Source organism: Oryctolagus cuniculus, chromosome 4 (genome assembly GCF_964237555.1).
Source record: "Oryctolagus cuniculus chromosome 4, mOryCun1.1, whole genome shotgun sequence".
In the NCBI taxonomy this organism is placed as follows: Eukaryota; Metazoa; Chordata; class Mammalia; order Lagomorpha; family Leporidae; genus Oryctolagus; species Oryctolagus cuniculus.
Genome location: NC_091435.1, coordinates 173,311,373 through 173,326,294, shown reverse-complemented (window position 1 = coordinate 173,326,294; position 14,922 = coordinate 173,311,373). Strand labels below are relative to the sequence as shown.

The following is a 14,922-nucleotide window of genomic DNA, read 5'->3' as shown; positions in this document are numbered from 1 at the left end:
TTTGTTTTCCATGGGGTACATCCTTTTAGTAAAAATACTGCATTTTAAAATCAGTTGATTATGCTACCCACTTGATATACTTGATTAAGTTCCGATGCCTCTGCTTTCAATTTTTGGAACTGCTTTAAACACTTAAATGGGTGGGCATTTGGCACAGTTGTTAGTTCATGGATTGAGATGCCCACATTTCATATAGGAGTGCCTGGTTTGAGTCCTGGCTACTTTGCTTCCAAATCGACTTCCTACTGATGCACACCTTGGAAGGTAGCAGATGGCTCAAGCTCTTGAGTCTCTGTCACTCATGTTACAGTTCTGGTTTCTTGGCTTCAGCATGGTGCAGTGTTGGCTTTTGGGTGCAGTTGGGGAGTGAACCAGTGGATGGAAAATCTCTTCATCTGGCTTTCTTTCTCGCAAGTAAAATAGAAATAGCTAAACTAAAAAAAATTAAATATAATTTAAAAATTACTTACATGATTCTGAGTCAAAATAATAAAACAAGGTATGAAGAATCCTAGCTTCCTTCTCTGTATTTTCTACCTCTATATAAACAGCCAAATGTCTCAGTGTTTGTTTCTCCTTCCATTGTCTCTTTCAGCAAATACACACATTGTCCCAAAGCTAACATACTATAAACACTATATTCAACTAGATTTTTCCCAGTGAATAATGTTTTCTGTCCATCAGCTTATGGTACTTATAGTATTTTACAGAGACGGAGATACCCTTCATTTCACAGTACAGTTAAAAAGTAACATCTGTTACCCAGTCTTAATTCTGAGCAGATAAGAATCTGAGAAAAATTGATAACAAGGTCAATAAAACAAAAAACATAAACAGAAAAAGGATTCTGGAAAATAGAACCTATGCTAGAGAGAAAACAAGCCCATTACTATTATTATCTGCAGGGAGATAAGGAAAGGTGTGTAGTCGTGGAAAAGGAGAATGATAGTACTCTAACATAGGAATATTCACAAAATAAAGGAGCTCTTGAAAAAATTAAAAAAATCAGAAATAAAAAAAAAAAACTCAGTAAGGAGAATTAGAAGATAAAGGAAATCTTCCAGACACTAAAGCAAAAAACAGAAAGAAAAAAAAAAAGAGTAGAGGACAGAAGTGGTTAGAAAATTAAGGGATTTTTGCACAGGAACCAATCTTGGAAGTCCAAGATATAAATAATATGATTTCCCAAAATCTAAAAGAATAGGAAACATGGAGAAGAAATAATCAACAAAAAAATTCATGACCATCTTCCAGACTAAGAGCTTGATGGTTAAATATTGAAAGAACTCACTCAGTACCAGTGGAATGGGTGAATAGGCCTACATCAAAGTATAGAATTGTATAATTTCAAAACATTGAAGAGGGAAATAAGATTCTTCAAGGTTTAAAAAATTAAGAATATAGAAAAAAGAGGCCTAAATAAATGATTGGCAATTTAATGTTTCCAGAATTTTCCACAATATTATTGGAAGCTGGAGTTTACTGGAGCACTAGCTTCAAAATTCTGAAGGAAAATAATTCCAACTGACAATTTTATACCCAGCTAAACTATATTATGGGTGAAGATTTTCATATAAAGCACAATTTCAAAAAATTTACATGATGATGCATAAAACTGGAAAAAGAAATTCCCCAACAACATGTAAATAACATAAACACAAGTTATTTAGAGACATGAACATAGCCATCGAACTTGGAGAGCTGTGTGGGAGGCAGAGAAGGGATTGGTCTTCCAGCTATACCAATGCACGAATTTGATAAAAAATGAAATCAGAAGAAAAGAAATATCTTATAAAAGAAAGATAATACTCTGTTGGGGTTGTTCTGATGGCAGGAACGAGAAAACTGTAGGATTCTGTGACGCCATGGAGCCGCGTAGAGGCTCGGAAGCCTGGCTCCTTCCAGGTAGGCGGGAGGAAGCTTCTAGAAGAGGTGGCGCGGACCTGCTCTAAAGGTCGAGTGGAGACAAGTTGGCAAACGCGTCGGCGGGAGGATAAACCAAGTTTCCGGTGAGGAGAACAACCAGGGGTGTTGGAGACGCAGCAAGAGGCCCTAATTATCTGGGTCAGCAACGGGTCAGCGCCCCGATTTTGCTGCACGTCACGTTATTCTCTCCGGCGGAGCTTTAGAAAACACCCCAACGCTGACGACATACTCCGAACCCCCTAGTCGGGTATCTGGGAGAAGGAGCCCGACGACAGTATGTGTCTTTCATAAAAACACGACAGTATGTGTCTTTCATAAAAACACGTTTCCCGGCGGTTCCGACGCGCAGCCCGGGGCGAGGCCGCCGGACCGCGGCACACGTCCGTGGGGAAGCCAGGACCGCAGCCCGGCGACAGCCCTGAGGACGACTCCCGCAACGCCCCGCCACCCCCGTTTCCGGGACGCGGGCGCCCACCGCGGCCTCGGAACAGGAAGTGACGTAGCGCTCGGCGGCCCGGAGAAGCCTGACGAGGACCATTCTAGAAGCAAGGAGAACAATCGCCCGTCCGGCCGCCTGCTTGTCCAGTCAGAACGTCTGGCGCCCAGACGCCGGCGGCCGGCGCGTTAGGTGTGTCCGCACGGCCCTGCCGCCTCTCGGACACGGTCAGCTGCTGGCGTCCTGGCCGCCATTGCGGGCCGCCTCTCGGCCTGGCCCTGCCTGGGCGCCATCCCCGCAGCGAGGGAAGCCGCGAGGGCCTGACTGACCGGCGCGGGGGTGGAGGGGTCGGGGCTTGGGGACGTGGCCGCGGCGGCCCGGGGCCGAGCTCCCCTCCAACTCTGTCTTCCGCAGGAGCTGGGGGAGGAGGCGACATGGACACCGCAGCGGGCGTCGAGAAGGCCGCGGCCCCGCCGCCCGGCCCCCAGCGTGCCCAGAGCGGGCAGGGGAGCGCTCGGTAAGTGGCGGCCCAGCACAGGGACCCCGGAGCGGGCGCCCACGGGCGCGGGGACAAGGCGGGGAGGGGCCGTCGGCCCGGCGTTCTCTCGGCGTCCCCGGGCCGCGTCCCTCGCGGCGGCGAGCCCGAGGCTCCGGCCGTCGAAGCCCTGCCCTGTTGGCGGCCTCGCCCGCCCCCGACACGACGAGGACACGTCCTGCCTCCCGGCGGCGGTGGCGTGCACGTGACGGTGTTCGGGCTCTCGCAACTACGCGGAAACTTGGCCCGGGGCTGCGGCCGCACAGCGCCGGGGGCCGCTGCCATGGCCAGCGAGCGGAGCCCCGGAGCAAACGCCTCCCGCGGCGGCGGCGCCCCAGCCAGGTGGGACCCGCGGGCAGCTGGACGCGTCGCGGTGCGGGGGCGCCTCCGGCCTTCCGGGCTCGCGTCCCTTGCCGGAGGGAAGCGGCTGCGCACCGGGGGTGGCAACCCCCGAGCGGGCCCGCCGGGCCATCCCCCGTGGGCCCCGCGACCAGCTAGGTGCGGACCCAAGCTTACTGCGCGCGGGGGACGGAACCGGCCTCCCGGCCCCGGGGGCCAAGGGCACGCGCTGCGCCCGGCCTGGCGCTCTCTCACCCGGGCTTCGAACCTACGGCGCTCGGGCCCGTCTCCCTCATCCCCCCAGAGGAGCCGGGGGCAGCCGGCAAGTCCCTGACCCGCGGACGCGCCCCCGAGGCTGACGGGCGCCTGGGCACGGACACAGATGCGCAGGGAACAGCGCTAAGCTGAAAAGGTGGGGGAGCGGCTGGTGAAGGCCTTCTGCTCTGCCCTCCTGATCGTGAGCGGGGGCCGCGGGGTCCACCGCTCGCTGCTAACCGGAACCGGCAGGGGCCACGGCTGAGAATCTCACAGAAAGCTCCGCTTTCCGGCCTTGGAGCGTTTTCCAGCTCCGCTTTCCGGCCTTGGAGCGTTTTCCAGCCGGCGTTCGGAGCCTGTTGCTTGGAAGGTGCGCTCCAAACCCTCATGGCTCCCAGTCCCGCGCTTTCCCCGGCAGGGGGCCTCGTGCACTTGCAACCGGGCCAAGATCTGGTGCCCCACGGGTACCTCTAAGCCCCGCTAGGGGTTTTCTGGGCGGCTGCAAGCTTCGGGGCTATCTAAACTTTTTTTTTAGAGGTGTGCAACTTGAAAAAAAATTAAAATAAGGGTAGAGAAATGGGGCGCAGAGATTTCCAGTACGCCGACCTCTGCCCCAGCTCAACTGCCTTTGACCCACTCAGTCCTTATGTGGGAGTTCTGGGAGGAAAGGGCCTCCGGTTCCCAGCAGAGACGGCCTCCCTCTCTGCCCTTTGTGGAGTGCCAGGCACCTTTTTGCTGCATAGCTGTAACTAGATGGGTTGGTCTGTCTTTGGGCAGCTTGTTTGTTGCATGATAGAAACTAGTACCTTAGAGGTGGATGGGACAGAAGTGTGTTTCAACTGTTTCCTGTCAGGAATTCAGAGTGGATGGCTTGGGTTCTAAGTACCCTTTGCTGTTGCATGAATCCTCCACAAGTGATGAAGTGGGATGAGTGTGTCAGGTTCACACCAGCACGTCTCACTGCCATAGGCCCATGGGTTTCTGAGTTGATTTTTGAACAACACTCAGGATAGTCCCACACCCACCCGCCCACCTAAATACATAAGTAAGTATAAAACTGCAACAAGTTTCATGGTATAGTTCTCTGTTGTTAGACACAAGGATATTTTCTATACTATTCGACTTTTTACGGTATAGTTGCTTTCTCTTTTGTTAAGCACAACCGTGTTTTCTATACTATTTAATTTTCCTTAAAAAACTGTTCATAATTCATGAATTTGATTTTAGGACTAACCAGAGTTAGATGGCAACACTTGTTTTTTGGGGGGACAGTTTCCTGGGGAACTGACTTTGGAAGTAGGGAGCTGGTATAGGAGAGAGGAAAGAGGCTGAAATTCATACCTGGGTAAGGAAATTAATAATTGAGTAATGAATACCATGTGGTTCATACTAGTAGTGTCTGCAAAGGCAGGCCCGGGGGCTTCTGGTTACTTTACTTCACACACACAGGGCTGCCATGCTAGCCGCCCTCCTGCACAGAGTGCAGTGGGACTTTGTCAGGGAGAGAGGGGCATACTGACTCCTACCTTTGGGGAGTGGGGGGAAAAGGAAAAGAAAAACGAGAGTGATGCCAGGCTGCCACAAATTTTGGAGTCATAGTTTCCAAATGGGACCCCAGGTCCTTCCTCAGAATCTCAGATTCAGTATCGAAAGCTGGACCGTGCTCATTTTATGGATGAAGAAGATGAGGCTCAGGAAGGCCAGAATTTGTGAGTAGCAGCTGGCCAGGGCATCGGATTAGACACACCTGCTGTCTTCACTTTGTGGCCCATGACCCTAGGAACAAATAGAGCTTTTACCCTTAGAAAGTTCTTAAGCTATTCACTGAGCTCATTCTCTTCCTGTGGTTGGTATAAAAGGCTCATTTCTGTGGCATGCACCCTTTTATAATTATACAAGGGTACTTTCAAAAGCTTTGTGGAAAATGGAATTAAAAGTTTATTTTGGTTCAAATGTATTTGAAATCTATGCATAATTTTTCATAATATGCATTTTCCATGAACTTTTGAAGATCCCACCTATATTTGCGTCCTGGGATGAAGATCCTTCTACAGCCAATTAGAACCTGCAGACCCCACGTTTGAGGGCGATGACATGCTCTTAGGGACATTTAGAAGAGTTGAAGTGGAGGGCAGGGCTCCGCCTCTTGCCTTTGTGGGGAGCGGTACTGTTTTTATTGACCTTGAGGCAGGAGCCCTCCTCTGCCTTTACAGATGGAGAAGTGGAGCAGACAGGTCACTGCATTGTCCTCACAGTGGCTGTGAACTCACTGCTGTTGTGACAAGTTTTCTTGGTGTGCAGCCTTAGGTTCTCAAGGCCAAAAGCACTCTTGTTACAAGAAGTCTTTACAAGAAAGAAAAATTTGGTGGGGGTGCAGGGGGTGGGGAGGATGATGTCTCCTTAGCAAAGGTGGCACTTGAGGTTACAACAGAGACAGTCTTAGTGTGGGCAGTGTGGGGAAGAATGGTTGAATTTATACTTTTTTAAAAAAGTGTACTGAGTATAAAGTTAATCGAAAATGGATCTTAGTGGAGAATGGGACTGGGAATGGGAGAGGGAGGAGGAGGGGTGGGAGGGTGGGTAGAGTGGGAAGAATCACTGTATTTCTAAAATTGTACTTAGAAAATGCATGAAGTTTGTTTTCCTTAAATAAAAGGTTTCTTTGGGAAAAAAGAAAGTACTGAACCAAGCATCTTTGGAACCAAAAAATGTCACAGTTCCAAAACCGAGAGTAACAGTCTTCCTTTGGTTAGTGAGAATTGTCATTTCTGCCTTATCAAACATTTTTCTTGTTAATTTCGTAAGTATTGCCTGTTTCCTTGCTTTTGTTGACATTCAAACAAAATGAAGGAGCTTTACTTATGGCATACCCTGGACTAATTTTACCTGAATCAAGTCCGTCTTTTGCCTGCATGTTGAACATCAGTGTTAATGTCCAGAATGTATTCACCATAGTATGCTTACTTGAACTCCTGTGAGCCCGGTGAACTGCTGGGACCTCCTGGGAATCTTTGGAGCCAAGCTAAATCTGGGTTTAGTTACATCTGACTTTGAAGTTCTGGTGACATTGAGATTGGTTGTTTTAGCTTTTAAGTACTGGGTGGTTTTGTCAGTGGAGGCAGCACTTGGAAACAGAGCAGGATTGCCAGCCCTAAAAAACCTGACACTTTGGAGAGCCAGGACAGTAGTACATAAAACAGGAAACAAAGAATTACAGCACCATATTGGACAATCTTGCTTCTTTGCAACAAAAATGCTCAGAGGCAGCCTTGACCTGAGGTGGATGTTCATCCTCCTGCCCAGCCGTGGCCTCCACTTCACTTTCCTTTGGTCACCCTTGGACCAGCTCATCCTTTGCCTGTCACGATCCACTTTTCCAGAAGGCACAAAAATTGGTGACTTCCAGAGCTCATCCAAGGCTGAATGCATTGATCAAGTACTAAGGAGTCATAATTCGGATCCCAGACTTTCTCTCTAATATTCCCTTTCTTCTTACCTATTGTCTTGTCTTGCACTTGTTTTTTAAGTCTGTTCTGCTCCTCAGATAAATCAGGGCCCTGTATTTGGCTTTGGCTAATGAGGTGGAAACGTGGAAGGCGTAGGCTCTGCTAATGGTGATAGAACAATGTTAATGCCAGACAGGCTGGAGAAAGGATAAGTGGAAATGCGAGCTGGCACTCCAAGAGAGTTCTCAGATCCTGAATGATCCCTAGGAGGAAGGAGGAGAGGTCGGTTTCAAGCTGTACCTACACAGATGAGAACTTAACAGCTGGCAGAATGAGAGGTGCTGAGGGGAGGGGGATTATAAGTAAAAGGAGCAGCTTATTAAAAGTAATGGTGAACAAAAGGGCTTATACTGTGAATATCAAAAATAATAATAATTTACCCCAAGCCAGCCCTTGGTGTATGTTCCATTTATTATTGTATTTAGCTTCCATAAAAATATTATGAGCAGTTCCATTTCACAGATCTACCTGCAGCAGCACATGAACTTCATGAGGACAGTGATATTTTCTGTCTTGCTCATTCACATATTCCACGCATTACGCAGAGTTCCTGGCACACAATAGGTACCCAGTTAATACTTGCTGACTGATGGGAAATGGGGAGCCCAGTTGTGTAGACTGTACTGTTCCGGTGTTCCTGTAAAGAAACTGAGGACTAGGGTCAAGTGCAGTTGCCATCTGACAGCCCTAGAAAAGGTAAAAGTGGCCATTGATTTCAGGTTTCTGCACTTTGTTTTCTATGAGGAGAATATTCAGATCCTCAATATCTTTCTGGTGCCAGCCTCAGCCCTGTGACTTTGTTGTGCAAAGACAGCCAGGTGAATCCGGGGTCCTGTGGCTACAACATGGAGGGCATATAGAATTAGAGAATATTGGAAAGGTAAGTTGAGATGTGTATGTTTGTAGGGGCTAGGAATATAAGCTATTTTGGTTTGTTTTGTGAGTTCAGGAGGAATACTGTGTGTGTGTGTGTGTGTGTGTGAGATTTGAGAGGCAGATATAGACTGACAGAAAACTCCTATCCACTGGTTCACTTCCAAAATGTCCTCAACTAGCAGGGCTGGTGTGGGAGGTGTAGCAGAATTCTTGTACTGAGACAAGACACCAAGGCCTTTTAACAGGAAGTAGTTTTTTTTTTTTTTTTTTTTTTTTTTTTATTGTGCCAGCATAAGGCCCAGATAGAATTTCTTACCCAAAATGCTGAGCCCCAAAGAGGGAAATTTCCTTATATATGGTTTTAGTTTCTTTGTCTCCCTTATATGGTTACATTCATACATTTGATTAGATATTCTAATGTTAGTTGGCAGTCACTGGGTTAATACAATACTGGGAATGCAAACCAGTGACTGAAGTTTTTGTTTTTAAGATTCTACTTATTTATTTGAAAGGTAAAGTTACAGAGAGAGAGGAAGGGACATAGAGAAAGGTCTTCCATCCACTGGTTCACTCCCCAAAAGGCCTCAATGTTTGGAACTGAGCTGATCAGGAGCCAGGAGCTCCCACCTAGTCTCCCACGCAGGTGCTGGGGCCCAAGCATTTGGGCTTCCTCTACTGATTTCCCAGGCCATAGCAGGGTGCTGGATCAGAAGAGGAGCAGCCGAGACACAAACTGGACTCCATGTGGGATGCCGGTGCTGCAGCAGAGGCTTAGCCCACTATGCCACAGCGCCCCTGAAGATGTTTTTCTTTTTCCACACATATACTGAGCCGTCTACTGTCTGGCAAGGGTTAACATCATTGCACTGTACTAGCAAGCGGAACCCGAAGTGGTTACGTATAAGCAGATAGTAACTACCATTGAAGCATTCACAGGCAAGCAGATAACAGTCACATTTCATTCCTAGGACAGATTCCTCCCTTTTTCTTCTTTTGACCTTGGGAAGGCCTCTGTTACAACTTTAACATGTCAGAAACAAGTGTAAATAAAAGACAAAGGCCTCTGCCACACAGGTACTGGGAATGCAATCCAGGTCAGCCTTGAGGATGGCAGTAGCTTAGCTTTGTGAGCCACTGGGTGCTGCCTGCTGGAGTCTGCTGGTCACAAGTTGGAATCAAGAGACTGGAAATTTAACCTAGGTGTTCCAGTATGGGACTTAGCTGGTGTCTTAGCAGCTAGGCTGAACTGCTCTCCTACGTGTTTTATTTAGGTTAACTCTGGAGGTTGAGCCTGTGGATGAATGCATCTTTCAGAGTCCACACTTGTTTGAAGGCCAAATTTAAGGCTCCATGTTCCAAGAGGTTGTCTGCTGGTATTAGAACTTAGCTTGGATTCTTTTTGCAGTGCCAAAGGACTTCTTTTGAGATGTCTCTGTCTGTCTTGTTATTGAGAAATTCCTGGCATGTCTACACCTTCCCCTGTGTGGCAGTGGATTGTGTTTTAGTTCTCCTTTGGGTTTGACTTGCCCTTCAGTTTGAGGGGGGAGTGGATTGATAGGATCTCAGGGAGGGGTCTGAGTGGGAGATGTGGAGTAGGGGGTGGGATGGAGGCTGTTAATTAACATTTAAAATACCAGAGATGCATGGGGAGAGTTCTGAGGGAGAGCATGGCTGGGCTGCTAAGTTTTCCTTTCAATAAGAAATCCTCTTTGTTCAAGGGTGTCAGGAGTGTCTTGTGCCTTCGTTGGGGCTGCTCCTAATTGAACAATCATCTAGTTGAAGGGAATAGGCAATTAAGGAGTTGAATTCAGCACATTTACCTGTGTCAGGATTGATGAGTCACTTGAAGCTCATTGTGCTTAACTTCATTTGTCTCGAGACAGTGTGGAATGCTAATTTCTTGGTTATTCTTTGGGCTAGCATTTGCAGGGATTTAAATTTAAGTTTAAAATCCATTTTTCTGATTTTCTCAATGATTTGCACCCTTTGTACAACTCATCTCTCTAGAAATTAACATCGAATTTTAAAAAATAATTAATAGACTCAGATGTCGTAGCTTGACTTATGCATATTTGTCTTAAAAATTCTTTTTTATGTAAAAATTTTTATTTATTTGCAAGAAAGATGGACATCCACTGATTCACTCCCCAAATGCCTGCAATAGCCAGGGCTGGACCAGGCTGAAACCAGGAGCCAGGAACTTAATCCAGTTCTTCCATGTGAGTGGTAGGGACCCGAGCACTAGAGCATCACCTGATGCCTACTAGGGCACACTGGGACTGGACCTACCCTAATCAGCCTGATAAGAGATGTATCTTAATTGTTGTGGGTGCACAGCGTTAATACAGATTTTGATCTCAGACTTGGATTTGTGTCTTGCCTGGAGAAGTCCCTTCACCTTGTGTAAATCTGTTTCCTGACTTGCCAGCTTGGGGTGAGGGTACCTCCCTGACATTGTTAGGATATTTAGCGAGTAAATGTCTGAGAAGGGCTTAATACAGGGCCTGGAGCAGAGGGATTGCTCAGTCCATTTTACGTGTTATCATGCACCTCCCTTGGACTGCTCTCACTCAAATAGTGATGTGACCCACTAAGGAGAAATTGTTGTGTCCACTACTGGCCACAAATGAAGGGAAGCTTCATGTTTGGAGACTGAGTGACTTAATACTCCACTTTTGAACCTGGAGTTGAAATTGACCCATCTTTGTCCTCCAGCAATATTTCTTGAGCCTCTTTCGGGGCCTGGATGGACTTAGTGACTTGGAATGTTTGTCTCTCAAGGCTCACATTACCTTCACACTAACCAAAGCTAACATGTGCAGAATGCCTCTCAGCTTATCCTTCCTTGAAAATGGCTGTCTTCAGTCTGAGTTTACATTCTTCTTCCTTTTTTGTTGTTTAAAATATTCCTTCTGTGGAGGGCATTTGGCTCAGCAGTCAAGAAGCTGGTTAAGTTGCCTGCATCCCATGTCAGCATTCCTGGATTTGTTACCCAGCCCAACGCCCTGCCATTGTGGACCTGCAGAGGCAGTGGGTGATGGCTCAGACAATTGCGACCTGCCACCACATGGGAGACCCGTGCTGAGTTCCTGGCTCCGGACTCTATCTGTCCCAGCCCCAGCCCTTGTGGGCATTTGGGGAATGAACCGGAGTTTCTCAGCTGAAGGTGATTAACAGACTGGTAATTTCAGGGAACCCCTTTGAAATATAGGCAAATACTAGGTCTGTGTTTTTACCAAACATTTTCTCTTTGCTGGATAAACACAGTAAAGGTTCTATAAACATGCAGGGATTTCACTCAGACGGCGTGCTGGGATATCAAGACCCCTGTGAACGCCATCGTAGACCAGAGGCAAGACCTGCTTTCCAGTTATTGCCATCTGCTCACCTGCAGGTGGTGGTGACCAGGGTGCTAGGGTGGTGGCCTGGAGGTAAGCCCAGGGTTCACCCATGGAACCTGTTACTGTGTGGCCCAGCTCAGGACCCTGAATCTCTGAGCCTGGAATTCCTTGCTCTAGAAATTACAGGCCAGTAATCTCACTTTATTAAATGTTTTCTGTTTAAGTGATCCTGTGAATATATACAGAGAGATGTTGTATTAGTTTCCTATGGCTGTAATGACAGAGTACCACAAACTGGGTAACATAACAGAAACGTATTCTTTTATGGCTCTGGGGTGTTCTCCCCATCCCCAGAAACATTCCCTAAAGATTGCCACTTTTATTATTTTCTTAAGTGTCCTTCCACAAATTCTCTCAGAAGATCAAGTGTACACATAGACCCAATCTGTAAGCGCTCCAGCTTGTTCTAGTTGCTGTACAGATTGCTGTTCAGTTTGCTTTCTTCACTCTCACTGCGTATTTTGACATCTTTTCCTCTGATAGAGCTACAACATGGTAGAAAACTGTCCTAAACTGTACCATATTTATTTATAAATTTCTCCGGTTATTGGACTTTGGGATTTGTATAATTTCGCTAATACAAAGAACAATGCAGTGAGTATGCTCATGTACCTTGAATGAAGTATGATTATAGATCCCATCAACTAAATAGTTGTGTCACAAGTTTGTACATTGAACATTTCTCTACACAGATGCGTCACCATGGTAGCATTCAGAATGAATCTTCCCATTATTTTGTTGACTTAAAGAGGATTACTAAGCTACTTTCAGGGTCTTTCGATAAATGGGTATTTGCAATTTTAATGGTTTTATATCACTTCCTTTATGGTTTGTGCTCTTGGTATTATTAGAATAACCTCAGTGTGAAGATTATATATGTATTTTTCACTGCACTAAAATTTTTTGAATTGATTTAATTCAAGACTTCAAAATAAAAGGTTACAAATAAGTTTACTCCTACATCCTGTGTCCCACCCCCTGATGAGGGCAAATCATTTTATCTCTGGTGGTTCCTTCAGAATTTCTTTATGCCCATGTAATCAAATCCAACTATATATTCTTAGTGCCTCTTTATTTATTTATTTATGTTGACACAAAAGGGAACACATTATACACAGTTTTCTGCATGTGCTTTTTCAAGTGTATTCCTGACATTATCTCCAATTAGTACATAGAGAGCAGCTTCGTCTTTTTTTTTAAAACTTGTATAATATTTTCTTCTAGATGGATGTCTCTTTAATGTATTAAACCAGTGCTCTGTTGGTGGTCATTAAAGTTGTTCCCAAGTCAAAGGCCATATATGTGTCACTTAGATATTGCCAAATTTCTTACTAGAATGATTGACAATGATTTTCAATTTATACTACATTTTCTCTTGTGCTTTCTTTTTTGTAAAAAAGAAAGATTTATTTATCTGAAAGCCACAGTGGCAGAAAGACATCTTTGATTCCTGAACTGGCAGCAACAGCTGGGGCTTGGCCAAGCCAAAGCCAGGAGCCTGGAACTCCATCTGGACTTCCCACATGGGTGGCAGGGTCCTAAGTACATTAGCCAAAATCCACTGCCTTCCCAAGCACATTAGCAGGGAGCTGGGTTGGAAGTGGAGCAGCAGGGATTCTAACTAGCACTTTGATATGGAATGCTGGGATCCCAAGTGGTGGCTTGACACGCGGCACCATAAAATCAGCCTTAGTGCTTGCCTTTTTCTCTTAGTGTGTATTTTAAAAGTAGATATTTACATGCCATAAAAGGCACATATTTTAATTGGAGTATTCAGATTTAAAACAAATGTGTATATGTCTGTGTGTCCACCACCACAGTCATAGTAGAATGCTTCAAGTCCCCCAAAATGCTCACTCATGTCCCTCTTCAGTCAATTCCAGTCTTTCTTTAGGCAGCCACTTTGTGGACTTCTTATATTTGCCTCTTCTAAAACTTCTTCTTGATGGAATTACACAGCATATGGTATTTTGAGTTTGACTTCTTTTCATAACATCTTATTTTTGAGATTTTTCATGTTGCTGTGTATGTTGAGCAATTTTTTTCTTGCTGTGGTGTCTTTTTTACACTGACAGTTTGATTAATTTGTAATTAATTTTGGCATATGATTTGTAGTTTTCCATAGCTGCCATAACAAATTATCACAAACTTCATGGTTTAAAACAATACAAACATATACTATCTCATAATCTATATGTCAAAAGTTTGGGTAGCTTAACTGTTTTCATAAGACTGAAATCAAAGTGTTGGCCTGCTGAGTTCTTAACTGAGAGAGTTGGCAAAGAATCCTCCTCCAGACTCACCATGTTCCTTGCCCAGTCCTTCCTTCCGTGCCTTACATCTGTGGTATCTCTGACTTCCAACAGAGTTCTCTGCTTTTGAGGGTTCATGTGATTAGATTGAACCCACTCAGATAATCCAGGATAATATACCTGTCTTAAAATCTAGATTTGCCATGCCACATGAGCACCCAGGTGGGTGTAGACACAAAAACTGAAGCATATGTGCACATGTTAAGTTGGGAATACATGTCTCCCCTACTTCGGATCTATGAAAGGAACCAACAGTTCACATGCTGCTACATTATGTGAGTATGATATGTGCAGTGTAAATCCTTCTCTTAGAGTTGAAGCATGTGAACTCAAATCAGTGACAGGGCTGAGAGGTGGGGAGGGTAGGGGAAGGCAGGGAGAAAGTTTTTTAAAAAAATCTCTCTTAACAATAGTCATTGAAATTTTAGACAAATGAAAAAGATCTATATTTCCCATTCAATGCATTGTCTTCACAGGTTCTTGAGATTAGGGTATGGACATATTTGGGGGCCAATTACTTGTCCTACTATATGATCTGTAGTAGAAATTTAACTTCTTTTCCAGACGTTAGCCAGCTGTAACACTTGATTCATTCTTTTATAACTTATTTTAGAAGCCACCTCTATCACACATAGAATTCTTTTGTATATATTTCCAAAATATTCTGTTTCATTCTGTTTCATTGATGTACTTACTCCTGTTAGTACTGCACTTTATTTTTTTTTTTTTAAGGGAAAGGGTTTATTGGCGGAAACCTGACAGACCAGAGAGAAGGAGCAAAGAGGGGAAAAACAAGAGGAGGATACTGTAAGAGAGAGATCCAGAGAGAGACAGAGAGATCTGGAGATGGAGAGAAAGCGAGCCATGTGTTCAGAAACAGGTCCTTTTAAAACTTTGCAAGGGGGTGCGCAGGGAAGTAGGAACAACAAATCCCGTTAGGATGGGGGTGGAGTTTGACACCAGTGGGTGGGCCATGTGGCCACCTGGCTTCCAGCAATGGCAGCAGGGGCTAGAGCCTAGGATGGTGTCAGGTTGTAGATTGCACCATAGGTAAGACTGGCCATTTTACTAACTTCCCCCCTTTTGTTTTTTTATAAAGCAGGAGTTGCATGGGGTTACATTAGCCCTAAATGTCCAGGAGGGATAGAGGGACAATGATCATGTCTTTAGAGCTACTTCCTGTTGGCATGGGGCCATGAGTTACTCTTCCCTGGCATGGGGCGATGTCTCAAGCTGCTGTCTCCTGGGTGAGGAGCCGAGTATATCCCCGAAGCTGCATTTGGTTGACCGCCTGGTTGCTGAAGGCCTTGGTTCATTCCTCCTGTAAATACTTAGA

At 45.6% G+C, this 14,922-nt stretch overlaps 1 protein-coding gene across 2 annotated transcripts in view; it reads left to right on the top strand.

Annotated features, from left to right (window-relative positions):
• Positions 1-2,265: 2,265 nt before the first annotated feature.
• TRANK1 (tetratricopeptide repeat and ankyrin repeat containing 1) overlaps positions 2,266-14,922 on the top strand; it is a 164,754-nt gene continuing 152,097 nt past the window's right edge. The window contains exons 1-2 of one of the 2 annotated variants that reach the window (XM_008266129.4): positions 2,266-2,554; positions 2,777-2,879. In XM_008266129.4, coding sequence (XP_008264351.1) covers positions 2,797-2,879 — 83 coding nt within the window. In that variant the 5' untranslated portion in view covers positions 2,266-2,554; positions 2,777-2,796. The other variant, XM_070072953.1, reaches the window with a different exon arrangement.